The sequence below is a fragment of the Panthera onca genome, chromosome C1 (genome assembly GCF_046562875.1).
Source record: "Panthera onca isolate mPanOnc1 chromosome C1, mPanOnc1 haplotype 2, whole genome shotgun sequence".
NCBI classification, from domain to species: Eukaryota; Metazoa; Chordata; class Mammalia; order Carnivora; family Felidae; genus Panthera; species Panthera onca.
This window is the reverse complement of record NC_138346.1, coordinates 159,474,539-159,495,289: the sequence shown is the minus strand read 5'-3', so window position 1 is coordinate 159,495,289 and position 20,751 is coordinate 159,474,539. Positions and strand designations below refer to the sequence as shown.

At 38.7% G+C, this 20,751-nt stretch overlaps 1 protein-coding gene across 2 annotated transcripts in view; it reads left to right on the top strand.

Annotated features, from left to right (window-relative positions):
- TNNI3K (TNNI3 interacting kinase) overlaps nucleotides 1-20,751 on the top strand; it is a 296,246-nt gene that overhangs the window by 234,508 nt on the left and 40,987 nt on the right. For both annotated transcript variants that reach the window (XM_078451786.2, XM_060623103.3), the window contains 2 exons: nucleotides 2,877-2,936; nucleotides 6,220-6,389. In XM_078451786.2, the coding sequence (XP_078307912.1) occupies nucleotides 2,877-2,936; nucleotides 6,220-6,389 (230 nt within the window). The remainder of the gene's footprint in view (nucleotides 1-2,876; nucleotides 2,937-6,219; nucleotides 6,390-20,751) is intronic.

Genomic DNA, 20,751 nt, shown 5'->3' with positions numbered 1-20,751 from the left:
GAGTTGTTTTTTAAAACCATGAGACAGAATTAAACCCTCAACAAATTAACTCTAAAGATAGATGAGAAGAGACCCAAAGCCTGAGTCCTGGTGCAATCCAGAATTTAAAGATAAAGAAGAAAAGCAAAATTAACAGAGGAGACTAAGAAAGAGCAAGTGAGAGAAGAGAAAAATAGTGAGAAGTAGTGACCTTAAATCCTATTAAAGAATGTTTCAGGCATAAATGAATGATTATCTGTATTTAATGCAGTGCCAAATAGGCTGAGCTTTGAAACTTAACCTTTGAATTTAGCAATGTGGAGACAGGTCTTTGTATCCTAAACAAGAGCAGGGTTAGCAAAGTGTTACAGGAGAAAACATGATTTGGGTGGAGGTCACATGGAAGGAATAAAGTAAAAGACTGTGAATTTAGGCAATTCTTTTGAGCAATTTTGGCGAATAGAGAAAATGGAGTACTAGCTTGAGGAAGAAGTGGAGTCAAGAGTTTTATTTTGTTGCTTATTTGTTTTTAAGATGGAAGAATTAATAGTATGTTGGGATTAAATAAAAGAAACATTGGTGATGCAAGAAAAGTAGAAGAGAAAATTATTGTTAGAGCAATACCCTTGAAGATAGGCAGGGATAAGAATTGGCCTCAGAGAGAATCAGGCAAAATTCATCCATAAAAGTGAGACTGAAGACAAATTATGTGAATTTAGGCATTGGTGAGTGGTCAATGTAGTAGTAGGAATTAGACATTTGAGGAAAGAGGAGAAGGTACAAGACCAGTCTGGAGTGTGAAAGAGTGAGTGAACTAAAAATGTGTAATCTCCCAAGGGAGTACTGAGGGTGCACTTGAGGTTAGAGGGAAATGATTTTTTGTTGTTGTTGAGAAAGAAAAAGAGAGAGAGAGAGAGTGCACACATGTGTGGGCGAGGGGCAGAGAGAGAAGCGGGGGGGGGGGGGGGGGGGGGGGGGGGAGGGTGAAGGGATTCCAAGCAGGCTCTGCAGTGACAGCAGAGAACCTGACGTGGGGCTTGAACTCACAAACCATGAGATTATGACCTGAGCTGAAGTTGGACACTTAACCAACTGAGCCACCCAGGCTCCCCTAGAGGGACATGATTTTGAAGTAAGTCCAGTAAGGATGGATTCAGTCAAGATTGGGATTTTTTCCAATACTGTATAAAAGGCATGATAAGGCAAGGGAGTTGAGGTAGTATGGAAGAGAGTGATTATGATTGCCAGTGAAATCTAAGCTAAGCACAGGAAGAAACAAGGTGAGTAAATGACAGTGAAAAGGTGGTAAGATGAACAAAAAATAGGGGAGATTAGATGAAAAGTAGGTAGGTAGATAGATATGGACATATGTATGTACATAGAAAATATTAGCAAAAACATGTTTTTTTAAGGCTGAGTGATAGATACATGAAGGTTTATTGAATTGTTCTCTCATACTTTAGGGTATATTTGAAAATGTTCACAATAAAAAGTTGGTTTCTTAAAGTGGTAAGATGGTTTGTGTAGTTAAAGATTGTTGGAGTCAGGGTTTCAGAAGAAGTAAGCTAGAAAGAAAGGAGATATAGGGCCAAGATAGTGATCTGACAGAAATTGACAGATTGGAGACACTGAAGGGTTGCAGACCTTGTTAGTAACAGGGTCAATCTAGGGAGCTATGTGACTACCTACCAGGAAGGTGAGGTGTAAGATCAAGGCAGAAGAGGAGACAAAGGAACCCAGAGGTCAGACTATTGTGATGATGAGCTACATGGATATTAAAAGCACTAAGTAGTGTTAGCATGACAGGAAGCCAAACACTAAAGCCTTCAAAGAATGGGGGAGAATGACTGGTGGGAGAGCTTGATGAACCGGTGGTTTTTAGAGGAGAAACCATTCGGAAGTTGCAGGAACAGTAAGGAATACCCAGAACTCTACTCACCCCATCACCTCCCCCACCAACCAGAAGGTACCAGGAATATGCAAGATAAAACAGCTTCCACTTGAGTGGGCTCTAGGGGAAATACTGTCCTCAGGGGAGGGCTAGATATTAAGGGAGAAATTGTTCTACTAGGAATCTAAATTAGTCGGTTACTGCACCTGAATGTTAAATTGGGCTATCCACCTCCTGGCAGTAAAAGTTACATAAAGGAGAAATGATAGGTTATATAGTCCTTAGGATCTGACAAAAGGAGGCATATAATTTCTTCCAAAGAGAACAACACTTTCTAAAATTCCCAGAATTTTTTTCATAGATCCATAATCATTTTTGCATCCCTAGCAACTAGAACAAAGTTTGGAATATGATCAGAATACAGTAAATGCTTGTTTAAGCAGACTCATCTGACACAGAAGTTCATAACGAACAATGTCTTTAAGGGCAGGTTTTTTAATATAAAAAGCTTATCTTAACCCTAAAATAGGATATAGTCATGAGGTTTCTATTGATCTCAGCTTTGAATCTGAGGTGGCATTTTTCAAAAATGAAGCTAATTATAAAATTTGCTTTAGTCGTTCTTTTCCTACAGACACATTGTACAGTATATTATAAGGCACTGAGATAGTTAACAGTTTTTAGTATTCACTTTTATTCTTTCATTTTGAAGAGGAAAACCTGCCATTTAAAAGCATGCAAAGCTAATTAAAGCTTTTCCACTATTTCATTATCTGAATGTAGTTGCAAATTCTGACTTAAAACTCTTATCAGAAGGAGACTCAACATCCCTCCCTGAACAGCAAATGAACATTCAATTAACACTTCAATACAAGTGTATTTTAAATAAAAATATACTTTATTGTTAATCTCATTCTTTACAAATGCAAATACCCAATTTTAAAATCCAAAGAGAGTTGCCTCCCTTTTATTCTTTGGGGGAAAAAAGTCTTTTCTTTATTTACAGGGAAGACCCGAATTTTCTGAAGTTGTTACCAAGTTAGAAGAGTGTCTCTGCAACATTGAGGTAAGAACTTTAGCTTCTGAAATATATCCATAAAAAAAGTCTTGAGTATCCAAGGGTGTTGGGGAATAAGTAAGATGGTGCTTCTAGAAAGATAGTAGGTATGGAGGTTATAACTTCATTCATATTTTTAACCTGTTCATTAAGTTTCTAGGGTGGACTAACTGAATCTATAGGGATAAAAACAAATCCAGCATGAATCTAGGCCTTCCCAACAAATAATCAGTCAGGCAAATGGACACAGGTATGCCAAGCTTTAAAATTAATATGTAAAAACTTGAAAATACAGTAGTAACCCCTGGGGGGCTCAGTCCCTTAAGCATCTGACTCTTGATGAAGCTTACGTCCTGATCTCATGGTTTGTGAGATCAATAGAGCCTGCTTGGGATTCTCTCTCCCTCTCCCTGTCCTCCTCCCCTGCTTGCTTGCAAGTGCATGCAAATACGTTAGAAGTTAATTGTTTTTTTTTTTCAACATTTTTTTTTTTTTTTTTTTTTATTTTTGGGACAGAGAGAGACAGAGCATGAACGGGGGAGGGGCAGAGAGAGAGGGAGACACAGAATCGGAAACAGGCTCCAGGCTCCAAGCCATCAGCCCAGAGCCGGACGCGGGGCTCGAACTCACGGACCGCGAGATCGTGACCTGGCTGAAGTCGGACGCTTAACCGACTGCGCCACCCAGGCGCCCCAGAAGTTAATTGTTTAAATCAACTTTTTTCTATACAAAAGCTCCTATATACAGTGAAACATAAATTAAATTTTAAGCCACTGTGTATTTATGCTCAATAAGAAAGGGAAAATTATCACTAAAATTAGTGCATAAATTAATTGGGATGCATTGCTTTTATACCACACATATGTTGCATAAAGTGATATATATTGGTAATCAGGCTAATGGAATTTTCTTCCCTTAATATCAAGGAGCTGTTTGCTTTAATTTTCTCTCTAATTGCCTTAATTTTCTATACACCTGGTCAGAAGATAGCATTTGAAAATAAGTAAGGACGCTAAAACATGAGCACTAATTCAAAAATAATAATATATTCCCAAGGCTGCAAGAGAGGGGGGTGGATATCACACATATAGGCTCATATATACATATGCATATGAAGGGAAGGGCCAAAACAGGGGGAACAGCATCAACCCGAGATTGCACAGTGAAATTCCAAAGTGGAACCATCCCACTTTTTTTCCCTAAAAAAAAAAAAATTTCAACTTAGTGTCATTAGAACCCAGTTTATCGGGAAAGGGTTCCAGGTCTTCACTTACAGCCTGGAGTGAATGGCTCTGTCTCATAACTCTTTACCAGAACTTCTAAAAAGGAAGTTTTGTATGTAGGAAGTAGCTTCAGTCTTTGGACATTAAACTTTCATTCCTTTCTCTTCGGTCCTGAAACATATATATTTGGTGGGGCTTGAGTAGCCCCTACCAACAAGAGAATCTGCCAGAGGCCTTGAATGTTGAAAGACACTTTTAAGGCTTGAGTTCCAAGTGTCCTCTCACTTGGAACCTTTGAGTTTCCCAGGGCAAAACTGCTGGGGATATAGCCAATTAGATGAAAGAGATATCCAAGTCTGGGGAATATATCCAATTAGATGAAAGAGTGGATTCCAGAAACAAGAGACAATGGTAGGACTTCCTAAACTAGTTTGTCTTCTTATACTGACCAAGCCTCTTAGCACAATCTCCCCTCATAGAGAAGATGAATAACTATATGCAAGAGAACTTGCTGGACTGGGTTGTACTAAATAATGGACCCAAATCAGCTTTCAGGGGCTTGGTTTGTGGAATTCCATATCTCAGAAGATAAAATGATGGGACATGTCTAACAAGAATCAGTATAACATCACACACCAGGGTCAAAGAAACAACAGTAAGAATATCAAATGGTGGAGATATGGTTTAGGAGCATCATGAATGTCAATGGATAACAAACTCTGTGGAAGTTAGAATGTGAAGTAGCTGTCTTGCTACAGAATAAGGATGGGATTATTCCTCTCTCTTCTGAGATAGCCAAACAAAATAGTACCCAGTTTTGTCCTTTTAAAAGGATAATTATAACTGGAACACAAATTTTAGGGGAGAGATATCAGAATGATGAATGGATTGAAATCATGTATGTAAGAACCAATTAGAGGAACCAGGGGTGTTTGTCCCAGAGAAGAGAAAATCAGGATGAGTCCAAGAGCTGTTTTTTAAACATCTGAAAAATGATCACATGCAAAGGGATTGGCCTTGTTTTCTATGGGCCAACAGATAGAAATGAAGGGTAATTAAGGTTTTTGTTTTGTTTTGTTTTGTTTTGTTTTAATGAGAAAGAACTTTCTTTCTAATTGTCAGATCTGTCCTAAGATAAATGAACAGATCTGGAGGCAGTGAGTTCCCCATCACCGGAAGCTCCCCATCAGCTTGTATAGCTAACTTGGAAAAGAGGCACGGAAAAGATTCAATCATTGAAGAGTTTGAAGGTTCATTTCAACACTGATATCACATGATTCTCAGAGCTTTACTTAGAAATGTCTTGGCTACTGTGAAGAGCCTAGAATTTACATATATTATATTTTTGAACCCAAACCTACTGTCTACATGTCTTAGGAAATTATAATGTCAAAGCACTAATGTTCTCAGTTGGGTTAGGTAAAGTGCATAAACAGCAAGGTCGTCAGAAATTCAAGAAAACTACTCTCCTATTTTTTCTCTACTCCTTCTCATTTTCTTCCCTCAATACTCTTCTATTTTCTAGCTACATTTAACTATTTGTAACTATTTTTAAAAATGCTCTCCCAAAGACTCTCTTTAGTCCTCATGCTTGCCAGACATTAAAGCATCCTTCATTTTATAAAATGGATGTATTCTTGGAAAAGTGTATAAATTCATTTTATGTAAAGGAAATAATTTCATATAAGGGGGATAATTTTAAGCTACAACTTAAAGGAACTCTGCCATGAATCTTATCACCATTGTGAAAAATGTAATCTTTTAGCCATTAAATAATCACCTTCTAAATATCTATTTTATGAATCTGATTTAAGCCTACCATGTTTTCTGAAAGATGAGTGTAAGTTTAAAGGGCCAGCTCTCAGCATAGAACTGGGTCAAAAAAGTAAATTAAGTGAGCCATGTGTTGCCATCAGAGGCCGATAGGAAAAGCCAGAAGCAAGCTGAGATGAATAGAAATTAAAAATGAGAAATCCTAGAATAGAAAGCTAAAATAAATCTATATTCTATTCTTTGCCCTAAGCCTGTTGGTTTTATTAAAGGATTGAAACTACCCCTTCTTCACTCAGCTGATGTCTCCTGCATCAAGTAACAGCAGTGGGTCTCTGTCACCTTCCTCTTCTTCTGACTGCCTGGTGAGCCGTGGAGGGCCTGGCCGGAGCCATGTGGCAGCTTTACGAAGTCGTTTTGAGTTGGAATATGCTCTAAATGCAAGGTCCTATGCTGCCTGGTCCCAAAGGTGAGTAGCAATCTAAGCAACAATCTCACAGTCCAGATGAATTCCAGAATCTCATCAAGATAGTTATCTGATGTGGTTAGTATCAATGGGGGATTTACCACCCCATGCCAAACTTTGAAGTAAGAGGATTTAGCCCATTTTTCTTATAATATTATATTAATATTATGGGACCAAAAAATAGGAATTTTATTATTTGTTAGTTTAGTAATAATAAGTTTCAAGTAACAGCAGTTAACTCTAGCTTAAGTAAGAATTGTGTAGCTACAGCAACAAAGGGAATTTATTGAAAGTATTTTGTGGTTATCTTATGGAATCCAAGGAAGAATTCCTTGTGTGGCAACCAAGAAACAGCTTTAGGATCTGAGCACCAAAGGTTCAGCACACTGAGGATTACTCTATGACCCAGCAATTCCACTCCTAGGTATATACCCTAAAGAATTGAAAACAAGTACTCCAACAAATACTTGTACTCAAATGTTTAGAGCAGTCCTATTCACAATAGCCAAAAGGTGGAAACAACCCAAATATCCATTAACAGATGAGCAGATAAACAAAATGTGGTACGCACACAATAAGATGTTCTTCAGTCATGCTACAACATGGATGAACCTTGAAAACTTGCCTTCATTGGAAAGAGACCGAGCACAAAGACCACATGTTATATGATCCTATTTATATGAATATTCAGAATAAGTGTGTGAGTCAATTCAGGCTGCCATAACAAGATACCACAGACTGGATGGTTTAAATAAGAGAAATTTACTTTTTCACCAGGGGAGACTGAAAGTCTGAGATTAGGGTGTCAACATGGTCAGACTCCAGTGGGAATTACAGATGCTCATCTTCCCTGCTCACAGATGGCCTTCTTCTCACTGTGCTCTCACATGGCAAAGAGAGTTCTGCAATCTTCACCTTTTTATAAGGGCACCAGTCCTGTAGGATCAGGACATCACTCTTCTGACCTCATTTAAACTTAATCACCTCCTTAAAGGCCCCATCTCCAGTATCCTCACATAAGGGGTTAGTGCTTCAACATACAAATTAGGTGGGAGGATGACACAACTCAATCCATAATAGGTAATATGTAAACCCATTATAAAAAAAAAGAAAATATCAGATTGGTAGTTGCCAGAGGCTGGGGTGGGGATGGGAAATTAGGAATAAAGGCTTAATGAGTACAGGGTTTTGTTTCGGGGTGATGAAAATATTTTGGAACTAGATAGAGGTCATTGTAAAACACTGTGAATGCACTAAATGTCACCAAATTGTTTACCTTAACATGGTTAATTGCATTTATATGAACTTTACCTTAGAGAGAGAGAGAGAGAGAGAGAGAGAGAGAGAGAAACTTAACTAAAGGAGCAAGTCAGAAAAAGAGGGAAAAAAAGTTCAACATTCTTCCATAGCAAGCTCTACCATTTACATGCCCCTGTTCCTCTCAATAGGAGATCTTTTTGTCTCTCAGCTTAATTGTAAAGCTTCAAGAGGAGATATATTAGTTATGTAGTGCCATAATAATTCTTTATAAAATGCATACCAAAATTCAACAATATTTGATCATAAGCTTTTATTCCTTGCTCATGTGCCTGTGAACTGCTTATTGGTGGGCTTGACTCTGAGCACAGATTTTATCCAAGGCTATTCCACATGTCTTTCTCTGTCCTCAGACCAGCAGCTACCTGAGACATGTTCTTCTCATGGACAAAGGCTAGGAACTCAAGAAGACAGACCCAGCTTCCCATGCTCATTTAAAGCCTATGTTCAAGTTGCATCCTATGGCTTTCTATAGGCCAGCTCTAGGGGCAAGTCACATAGCTGAGTCCAACATCCAATAGGAACAAAAAATATATATACACAGCCTCTAATAGAAAGAACTGAAAAGTCACATGACAAAAGGCATAGATACAGAAACCATAATGAATTAAGAATAAATGGAGTCTGCCATGAGAGAGAGAATGTGATTGGCCTTTTTTGGATCAAATGGCCACTGCTGGTATAAGCAACATGATTGGAGTGGCAGTGGGGTCATATTTCATTAATATAAGCATGGCTGCCAGGAACCCCTGTTCTGGATGGGAAACAGAAAAGGCATTTACTTGTAAGCTGAATGGATACCCTACTGCATATATACTGCAACCTATGGAAATCTGAAAAAAAATGGCTTAAAATATCTGTTCTTCTGCATGAGTTCCTGAGCATTTACACATGAGCTGCTCTACATGTATACTCAGGCACACATATAAATGCCTACACACTCACTCACACTCTCCAACATCAGAGTAAGAAATTTTACCCTGAAGATGGAGAAGGATTATCTGGAGTTATCAAGGATCTTATACCATACACAAATTGCTCATGTTGCTTTTTTAGCTGTAGTTATTATATTCTAGGTCTAACAAAAGAGTGGTAGCTACAGCTATGAAGAGATGGGAATCTGAATCATGAAGCCTTTAATCTACAGAATGTCATAAAATTAAGTATCAGCAGGTTGATTGATAACCAGGCAAACTGGACACAATTCTTTATTAGATTCCAGTCTCTTATATAATTTCATAAAGGGCCCATAGGCCAAGATTAGATTAGGCTCAGTCATAGCATTGTCTTCTAGTTCCATTTGGTCTTCCTACTCTTTACTTGTGGTTTTAAAATGAATTCTCTGGGGGCGCCTGGGTGGCACAGTCGGTTGGGCGTCCAACTTCAGCCAGGTCACGATCTCGCGGTCCGTGAGTTCGAGCCCCGCGTCAGGCTCTGGGCTGATGGCTCAGAGCCTGGAGCCTGTTTCCGATTCTGTGTCTCCCTCTCTCTCTGCCCCTCCCCCGTTCATGCTCTGTCTCTCTCTGTCCCAAAAAATAAATAAATGTTGAAAAAAAAAAAAAAAATTTAAAATGAATTCTCTGAATGGTCAGATTTTGATATTTCCAAAGCACAGTCACCTGAAGTATGTCTACTCTGAGGCAGAGGTTAAGTTGTGGAGTCATACAGACTGAGGTTCACTCTCAGCTTTGCTATTTACCAGCCCAATGACCTTAGGCACGTTTCTTAAGTCTTATACATAAAATAGAGATAATAACACCAGCTGTTAGGATTGTTATTGAGAGAGGCAGTATTGTCACAGGAGTGAGTGATTGATTAAAAGATGCCAGTAGACCCAAGCAAAAAATACAAGTTCCAGGAATGTAGGTAAGTCACACAATTTACAATACAGAGACAGCTACACAGCACGGGAGGCACAGGTGTGCTCCCAATCAGGTGAGTTGGGGGTGGAGGGAATACAACTTCTCTGGCCTTCAAGAACCCCGAGAAATATACCACTGCTAATAAAACTGCTCAAATGGGGTGGGAAAAACCCATCAGGTTTTTTGAGATGTTCCTTTGGATATTCTCATAAGATTTCTTCTACCTTTCTGGCCCTTCACAACTGTTGCAGAATTCTGCTAAGTCTTTGTCTCTCTACTTGGTTCAGGTTTCTCTTAACAATGTAGTACATCCTGAGTATTTGCTGTGAGGGTGCATTGAATGTCAGTGTGTTAGCTGTACTATCCCTCCAGCAAGTTCAGTCTCTGGACTGCTTGAAATCAACTACAGAAATAGGTGAAGCATTTAGCTAAGCTGTCAGATTCACTAAAATAGGAATCATGTCTGTTTTATTCGTAACTCTACCCCTAGTATCCAGCAGTATGGTTGGCATAAAGTCGATACATAGTAAATATTTGTTTCATAGATAAAGATTTGGATACATTGACTCAACAAATTATAATTGTTATTAATTTTAAACATAATCAATGAAAAAGCTTTAATTTCTCTGTGCTTTCCATTTATATACCTATCACTATTGAGTGCATGCTGCATGCTGGATGCTATTTTAGACACTGAGTTGTCATCTAAGTAAACCTTAGGAAGTAGGTATTCCAATTTTACAGATGAGGAAACTGAGGCTTAGAAAAGATAAGTCACTTTCCTGAGTTTATGGAGGCAGAGCTAGAATTCTCACCTAAGTCTCTTCTATGCTTACTGAATTTCTCTGGCACAGGAGTTGGCACTTTTCAGAAGCTTGATATATTTTGCCAATACTCATATTGTTGGACTTCTTCCAGTTTCTTCTGGAAGTCGGTCAGGGAAAGAATTCAGCTACTTCTCCTAAGCCTGCCTTTTCAGCTTTTATATATGAAAGACAGAGCAAGTGAGACCAGAGATCAATAGGTTCTTAAAGTCAAAGAGCCTAAGGATACAGGAACTGATGGAGTAAGCCCAGCAGGGCCACGAGTTTAACAGCCTGCAAGACAGTGGCTCTCCACTCTGGCTGCACGTTAGAATCACCCGGGGAACTTTTACAAGTACCGATGCCCAGGACTAATTAAACCAAAACACATGGGGGTGGCACCCAGACGTCAGAAGCTTGTAACATCTCCCAGATGATTCTAATATACCTCTGAGTATGAGAAGCACGCTGGAAGAGAATGCTACAGTGCTAACCTGTCAGTCACTCCGGGGGAAGGGTATACAACCAAGGGGATAAACAAGGAGAGGCAAGTGAGAGCAGAGGTGACCCAGCAGCTGTAACCAAAGGATATCGTTTTGAAGGTTGACTACCTGTGTGGCCTCTCCCAGAAATCCTTGCAGTGTGCTAGTGACTGCTGATCTAAGAGGCATCCTAACTCGTTAGAATCACACAGGTGGAATTTTTAGCCTGGCATCATGCTTTTAAGAGAATGGTGTAGTCCTAACTAATGTATGCTTCCAATTCTGGGTCTCACAGCCCTCAACAGTGCCTTTAAAATGGTGCATTTATTTTTCAGTTTTTGGTTATGAAGTTCATAGCCTGTACTTTTATGATGCAGGATTTGGTGATGGCTTTGGTTGCTGTTCCTTTGCATATTTGTTTTTACTGATTATTGTTGTTCTTCCTAAAATAAATGTCAAGGTGGGAAATAGTCAGATATTTTTTCCACAGGTTATAGGGATTTGCCAGTTCCTACTGAAACCACAAATTGCTGAAATCTGAGATTGAGGAAGGCGCTTCTGAAGTACTGCCTCTTTTAAAATATTTTGTGTCTCTAGATATATTTGGAAAACTAAGCATGTGGCACTTGCTCCTCCCACTGGGTATGAAATCTCTCCCATCTTGTACATGGATTACATCATGTAAATTTAGAAATGACAAAGTGATACACAACCTTTCAGATGCGAAAACCAATTAGTGTTTGTGTGGGGCTGGGCTCTGAGAATAGAACGCCACGACCTAGTTAGCTGTCCAGGAGAAGAAAACCAGAGATCCAGGGACTGCAACTGTAAAACAGATACATTTGGAATTAATTTTTCACATTACAAAAGGGTCCATCAAAAGGTTCCTTTAAATAGAAAGCTTGCCGAGTGCACTTGGAATGCAATTTGACTTATAAAAGTTGAATGTAAGTTATAAAATTTTAATTTACACATAGTTTTTCCGGAATGCAGCAATTGTGTAAGATGATAGCACCCTGAAACTGATGTTCCTGGGAGGAATGAAAAAAAAAAAAAAAAGGAGAGTGGTGAGAAGAGTGTGGCCATTTGCTGTTATGGAGCAGAATGTTTATCAAGTACAAGCAATAGTGTCTCCTTCTTATCAGCAAAGGTCAACACTCTCTTTTTCATCTACCACCTCTCCTACATGCATCTTTGTACTGAACCTTCCCTCAGGCTCTTTGAATGTGCTCTTCCGTTCTTCATCCCCATTTCATTCCCAATTTATTTCTCTCACCAGCTCACCACATCAGCAATCTCAACACTATGCTCATGAGCACTTTCAGCTCCTCCTACCTTGCTTCTCTCGTCTTCATGAGTTTTCTTGTGATGTCATATTAACCCTCAGCTCCAACTCTCACACACACACAGACACACACACAGTTAACCCCCCAGTCCTTATGTCTCACATGACCATTCTGCTTCCTTTGTCTTTAACCTTCTCTCCCCTTCCGGCTTTCTTCTGGCCTTAATCCACTTAACACTCTACTGCCAGCATGACCTTTCCTTCTGTAGAACTCCTGTTACATCATTACTCTACCTTGAAACCACCAATAATTCTCCATTACCTCTAAAATTAAGTGAAATTATGTCATCCTGGAATCCAAAATGATCAATGGTACGTTTTCCAGTTATACCTCCTGCTGAGTATCATATGTTCCAATGGTTCTAGGCAGAGAGCGATACGGTTACTTCTCTTCTCAAATGCATGCTAGGAGTTTGGGATCTGTGTGAGGCACTTTTTGGTAGTCCCAGTGACTAAAGGAGGTGCAACCACTGTTTAGTTGGCTAAGGCCAGAGTATTGAACTTCCTACAATGTTTTGGACAATTCCACAAAATAAAGAATTATTCTGTACAGGGGTACCTGAGTGGCTCAGTTGGTTAAGTGTCTCACTCTTGGTTTCAGCTCAGGTGAGAATCTTGTGGTTTGTGGGATTAAGCCCTGCATCAGGCCCTACATTGACAGCATAGAGCCTGCTTGGGATTCTCTCTCTCTCCCTCTCTCTCTCTCTCTCTCTCTCTCAAAATAAATAAACTTAAAAAAAATTATCCTGTATAAAATAGCAATAACATCCCCAGTAATGCACACTGTTAGACAAACTAGGAGTTCTACTATGTCCCATACATACCCTGTGTTGAACCTATTGTTAACCTATCCCCATACCCTATATTTTTTAACCTTGACACCCCCCAATCTTGTCAAAGTATTAATAAGCCATCAGTAATATCTCAATCAGCTTAATCACTAGATCATTAGGGAGGCTTTTCTGGGGCTACCCCATCGCCACCCATGCCTTACTATGGGTCACAGAATTTTGTGCCACTTCATGCACTTACATGATTTTGTCTTACAATTATTTACTTTCTTATTCTCCATTAACCCATAAACACTTATAGGACAAAAATTGTCTTCTCTTTTGTTTTTATTCAGATGCCTATAATATCTCTTTTATAATTTAATTGTGGATGGTGAATACTAAATATGTTTATTTATAGTAAATTAGAGGAATCATTAGTTGGGCTATGAATGCCATGCTTTGTACTTCTGCATTTTAAGTGAGTAAAACTCTACCATTCAGAGTTTTTGGCCCCTACATTCCTATCAAGTTCAGATATGTTCTTATCCAAAAATAATGAACCGCCAAATCATTCAGACCTCTTTCTATACCACTCTGTCACCATTAGAGTATTAAATGTCTACCCACATTTTTTAATGAACAAAAGGATAGAATGGAGGTACCTGAACTCTGTGAGGAGAGAAGTGACTGATCCATTCATTCCCAGTGTGTTTGTAAAAGAGAGAGATTGCTATGAGTTAAGGTATTTAGGAGAGGTCTCACTGAAGATGGAGATGTTGTCCAGGTATAAAGAGAATAGGATGAACAAACATGAAATAATGATTATAAACTTTCTCTCCTTCTTTCCTAAAAAGAAGAAAAAAATAAGCATCCCTTCCCCAACTGATCTGTAATGGTAGTTCTTTTATTCATCAAGGATCTACATTTAGATAGATCTCTTTTCAGCTTTTATATTCTGTCCTATTGGAATATTTGTTTATCCCTATGTCAACAATTCACAAGTTTAATTACAGTAACATTTTTAAAGTTTTGATATCTGGTAGGGCATGTCTCATCTTGGCTATTGTTGATTATTCTTGGATTTTTACTCTTCCATATAAATTTTATAATCAGCTTGAATTTTCCACACACAAAAAAATAAGATTTTGATTATATTTTTTCCAAGTTTATTTATTTTCTTTTAGTAATCTCTACACCCAACATGGAGCTCAAACTCACAACCCTGAGATCAAGAATCTCATGCTTTTCTGACTGGGCCAGCCAGGCACCCAAGATTATAGACATTTTAAAACTGTAGATCAATATTGGAAGATCTGACGTCTTTATGATATTGGGTCTCCCTTCCCATGAACTTGGTGTGTTTTTGCATTTATTTAAATGCTCTTTAAGATCTTGTAGTTAGATTTTATAATCTTCTCTGTAAGGTTCTTATATACTTTTTGTCATATTGATTGTTACATTCATTGATTGCTGAAATAATTTGAATTTGTTGCTAACATATTATTTTATTCTCTCTAGTTTTTCTTTTTTCTCACCCTATCCTGTTTTTGTTTGTTTGTTTTTCTTTGGATTCTTTGAATATGCACTCTGTTTTTCGATTCTTGGTGGGCACCCTAGAACTTTAACATACTTAACAAGTTCTATAAATTTAATATATGTTATTAAAATAAAAGATCTCCAAAACAAAAGGTTTTAGAGCATTTTAGTTGCAAATCATTCCCTCCTGAATTATCTTATATTTATGTCCATTGTTTTCATTTCATCACAATTTTTTAAAATTTAAAAAAATTTTTTTAACATTTATTTATTTATTGAGAGACAGAAGAGATGAGGGTGAGTGGGGGAGGGGCAGAGAGAGAGGGAGTCACAGATTCCAAAGCAGGCTCCAGGTTCTGAGCTGTTAGCATAGAGCCCGATGTGGGGCTCAAACTCATGAACAGCGAGATCATGACCTGAGCCCAAGTTGGATGCCTAACCGACTGAGCCACCTAGGTGCCCCCATCGTGATTTTTTTTTTATTCTACATCTTAGGTATTATTTTATTGTTTTATCCAACTATGGTTCATTTTGACTTACCCATATTTACTGTTTCATTATTAATTGTGCTTACATTTCACATCTTCCTTCTACATCATTTTCCTTTTCCTCAAATACATCTTTAAAAATTCCTTTAACATGACTCTGTTAGAAGTAATCATATGAAAACACCTTTATTTTCCCTCTTTCTTGAAAGATACTTTAGTGAATATGGGATTTGAAGTGTTTAATTACTCTTCCCCTATACCTTCAAGATGCATTCAACATGTTTCTGACTTTCCTTGCTGCTGTAAACTTTCATCTGTGGATCTAATTCTTTCTTTTATTTTCAATCTATCCTTTACAACTGCTGTTAGAACTTCTCTGTGTCTTTGGTATCCTACAGTTTATGTTGTGTATAGTAATAGATTTAATTTATTTATCTTGCTTTGAATTTGTTGGGTGTCCAGAATCTGAGAACTGTCATCTTTTTATACATTCTGGATAATTTCTCACCACTGTCTCTGCTACTATTTTTGTACCCTATCTTCATTTTAACTTTCTGCAACTCTAGAAGTTTTTTAGATATTCTCTATTTTCCACATTCCCCAACCTCTTTACATATATTTCCCACCATTTACTTTTTCTTTGATGCCTTCTGGTAATTTCTTCAAATCTATCTTCCAGTTCACATAGTCTCTCGGTAACTGGATCTAACATGTTTTTCTATTCATCGCACTTTTATTTCAATTGATTTCTAATTTCTACTCCATATCTAGAAATTGTGTGTGTGTGTGTGTGTGTGTGACAATTTTGAAAGTCTCATGTTTCATCTACATACTTTTAATTGATTATTTTCTTTCTTCAAACACATTAACTTTATATTCTATATCAGAATGTCTGGTATTTCCCATCTCTAATCTCTACCATCTTTATAGTCTAATTATGTAGTTTGTTGTTTTTGCTAATTCTTGCTCCTGGTTTCATCACATATTTAGACCTTTGTGTTTCTACTGTGAGCTCATCCTCCTTGGAACTTTATCTCTGGCAATTTTTTTTGGCACTTATTTGGTGTAAACGACATCACAGATGCTTTGTATTTCTTCTTGCTAATCATATAGGTACACTAACCCCACAGAACCACTTTAAAACTTCAACTTATAGTTTTACATAAAACACATGTAGTACTATTTCTATTTTAAAACTTGGGTCTTTGTGGACTGTGGATGGGACTTCTCAAGGTAAATGTTTCATTTTTAATTTTTTTTTTTTCATTTTACCCGGAGCCAAAGATGAATTAGGACACATATCCTCTGCTCTCTTTATGCAGGGTGGATTTTACTTCTTCTGGTTCACCCTGGGGTTGTCCTTTGAGGATTTTAGCTTTATACCAGTGTTTCTTATTTGATCTCCCACCTTGCTTGAGCCCAAGCTGTGTTTTCCCCCCATGTGGTTCAACAAAATTCAAGCTTTAGATCAACAGGAATCAGTATCTTCGTAACCCTTACATTGACCTGGAAAATTTTGGCCAGTCATTTACTTTTTCATTGGTATCTACATTAACTGTAAATATCATGAGAGCATGAACTTCTCTTCTTTTTGATGCTGTCTCTCCAATACTTAGAACAGTGTCTGGCATATGGTAGGTGCTAAATGCCCCTTTGTAGAATGAATGAATGAATGATCATGATAGGTCTTCACAAACATTAACGCCATTTAATCCTCACAACAGTCTTATAAATAGGCCTCATGGTTTCCATTTTTTGGGTAAAACAACCTGAGACTCAAATGGTTTACGGAATTTGTATGAAACTAGATAGTGGGAAAATGGTAGTTAATTGCTGAACCTGGGCCTGCTGGTCGGGTTTCCATTACACCATGCTATCTCTGGATACTAAGCCTGACCAACATGTCTGAACCATCCATAAGAAGCAGAAGCTTGTATCCTCTCATTTGAGCTTTCAGAGTCAGCAGCAGCAAGCTACCTACCTCTAAAGTTCCGCCAGCTCTAATGGAACATAGAGCACTCTCAGTCTACAGCCAGTACAACGTGTGATGGAGGGAAATTGTCCCTTCTCACTCCCACTACCTCTGATACTAGCCACTTTACCTCGGCCTATGCCTGCTCATAACAGACCTTTATAATCAGCTGTCTGCACTGATATAGCCTAACATGAACACAGCAAAGTCCACATCTGCTGCCTCATCCATCAGCATGCCATGGCCTAACCCTGCCCTCTCTATTTTCTTTAATCATGTTTCTGAAAACGAGCCTGACTCCTTGGCCACATTTCAAAGGCACAAAAACCAATCAGAACATTAAAAAAGACAAACTCTTTCCTTCTAGACACCATGGGGCCAGTTTTGAGGATAACTCCACTTTACTGTGATTCCTTTATTGAATTACATACATTGCAAAACTAGACCTTTTTTTTTTTCATTTCTTCATTATATATTCTCTAGTACAGCAGTCAGTTGCATTCACTGTAATTTTTTTAAGGAATCTTTTAGCTGACATTTTGGGGCAACAAGTAGCCTATCTAACAATGAGGGTTTCAAGAGTTTCTTAACCTGGAAATGAAACACCACACTTTCTCACTCATAAACACAATCCTCTAGCCAATCCTAAATTGGAATAATTTTAAGATTTATAAATGTAAGGAATAATAGAAAGATATCATCTTTGATTTCAGAACTCTTATTAAAGATTGTTGGTTTAGCCACCTGGGTGGCTCAGTTGGTTAAGTGTCCAACTTCGGCCCGGGTCGTGATCTCGCGGTTGGTGAGTTCAAGCCCTGCATTGGGCTCTCTGCTGTCAGCGCAGAGCCTGCTGCAGATCCTCTGTCTCCCTCTCTCTCTCTGCCCTTCCCCCACCCCCTCTCTCCCTCTCTCAAAAATAAATAAACGTTAAAAAAATGCATGGCATCAAAGAATTTACAAAAGACCTCAGTGTGTATCAGGGCCTCACAGCAGTATCTACCTCTCACTTCAGCAATGTCTTCTAAGTTTGTAGAAAGAGTTGTCTTGGCCAGTTCTATGGGCCTTGCTCACATTGTTTGTATAATGAGGACAGGAAGATGTTGCTTGCCTCATCTAGGGACAAGAAAACTTTTTTTCTCAGGATAGTTATCAGCCACAGGATGTGTAATTTTTGTGACATCCACTTGCTGAAGGTCAGTTATCAAGCTCATTAAGGGTCCACACTGAAAAAATATAAAAGCCAAAGAGAGCAGCTAGAATCTAAGCAAGTGCCATAATGCCTGTCAGTTGCCTTTTATCTCTTTCTTTTTAAGCTCAGATCTTTTCAAGGTGCCCATAAGTTTTTCTAATTAACAAAAGCAGAAAATTTCTTAATGCCACAGGGTATGGGGTCGAAAGAGAAAATATACGGCTATTCACGTTGATACGAGGGTGTGAAAGTACTCTGTATGCCTCCTCATTATGTCCCCAAATGTCATCTAATAAGGAGGGAAGATTAAAGAAAGCGGAAGAAAGTGGAGAGGGCTTCTACGGAAAGTTAAAACTATTTCCTCGAAGGGCCAAACAACAAGCACAGCTGTTTATATTTACAAACCTCTTTACCACAGCCCTAGGTGCCCTACCCAGAAAGCACTACAGTGAAATAAGCAAACGATTCCCATGTGTACACATACACAAAAAAACTGGAAAGAAAACTATAAATTGATTGCTCATGCCCTCTGCATTTTATGCTGCTGCTCTCCTACAAATCAGCAGAACTGGAAATCGTCTGTGCTGCAATGTGATAGAGCTCTGTGTAAGAACTTCCTTTCAGCTGATGTGAACCTAGAGCAATCAATCGTTATCAGTGGCTCTTGCCTAGTTGCCTTGCTCTCTAGCGCCACCTAGCAATCAGTTGACAAACCACACGTGGGGCCTCCAGCCTATCTGACTGCTGTACTGAGACGCTTGGAGATTTCACACTGAACAAAGGCATTCAGCCTTAAAGTTAGGAGCCTGTGAAAAAATGTCAGCCCTTTCCTCCCGTTCCTTGACTTTTAAAACCACCCTAGGGTGGAAACAACGCTTTTCTATGAAAAATGTAAAAGAACACCAAACCAAACACTTCAGAAGAGGAAGTGATGAAAAACGGGAAATTAATAAAAGTGAAAATATGAGAAGCGCCCTATGTGTGTAGAATTGGCAACTTTTTATGAGTCTTAAGGACCTGAATGTATGGCCAGGCATAAAAGATTTACATGAAAAGAGCAAGCGAGTGACATATCTAGGTTACAACACGCACTTGAGAGAGAATGAGACGCAGCTCTCGCCGTGGCTATTCTGATGCTGTATTTTCATGTTCTTTTCTGTCCTCCAGCACTGCCAGTTAGCAACCTAAAATGGGCTCCCTGGTAACCCAAAGGGCGAGCCTGAGTGCATTTACTTCTTCGTGTTTTGTAATACTAATTAACTAATTCCCAGCCACGAGAAGGGAACCTGCAAAGATTCGCCAGAGGCAAACTGCTAAATAAATGGTGACAGATTTCTCAGTTTTCAATTAGATGAAATGACATATTGGGACAACGAATAGCCCGACTTTCTAATGATGAGCGTTTTATGAGTTTTTTTAGTTTTTTTTTTTTTTTTTATGATTATTATTCCTGGAAATGAAGAGAAACCCTGGCCCTTTCTCCATTCATAACCAAAACGAGGGCCCAGACCCACTCTTGGGTACACCAAAGCATACATCCTGCCTTTGGCGGTGACATTTGTTTAAGACCGAAAGTAAGACTTGGTCCAAAAAATGCTGCTTTTGAGACTGCTTCTGCTCTACTGAAATGTCTGACAGGCCACAGCACAGGGACCAAAGAGAACAACCGGCCTAATTAAATCTGTACAGGCAGCACTGAACGCTGTTCACCAGCCGTGACTCCAGCGCTGGCCCCGCCCTGCCCCCTCCTGACTCCAGTGTTTGTGCTGCGAATCTCTTGCTAGCATGGCAACTGTTGCTATGTTTGCAGTAATAAGAAGTGGGTGATGCTGGTGTGTCTGTAATGATTCAGATACAAGAGCAATGATTTCTAAATAGATTTCTGAAGCAGCTCTTACAATGGCCGTGCACCGTGTAACAGGTTTAATTCCTCCCAGACGTTTTTTCTTCTTTTCACTTTCAGCACCTTCCATGTGGACTAATTCTAACCCTCCTATAATGCAAAACTAGCAACATCCTTCCTTTTCCTTGCTAGTATTTGAAACAAAGTTTATTGTTAAAGAAGACATTTCACAAGTTATTGTTTCTCATTATCTCCTTGGCAACTATGAGATTGAGTTTTTCTTGGTATGTAGGTAAGCAGCTAAAACAAACAAAAAAATTGTGGACCCAGACAAAAGAGAAGTCATGTATTCACCAGAGTAGAAAGAAAAATCTCTACCATTAATATTTGTGATGTTAGCTGAGCATTTTCTATTAATGAGCAGATGTTTTAAAGGCCTCAATTGCAAAGAAGTACAAAAAATTCATTAGTGGATATATGTTTACCTTCCTGAATCCTCTTCCAAAGAATCAGGAAAAAAAAAAAAAAAAAAAGGAAGGAAGGCAGGAAGAAAGAAATCTTCATTTTTTGGCCCAACCAAGCACCTATTTGCCAGCCAGTGTTAACTGCCCCCGCCCCTACTTATCACTGGATGCCAGCACAGCCCACACCCTCGAGATAAGGCCTTGTTCCTTGATGGCAATATTAACATGGCCAAAAAAAGGGAGAAGAGAAGACACATTATGTGTTTTGATTACTTACTACCTGCCAGACAC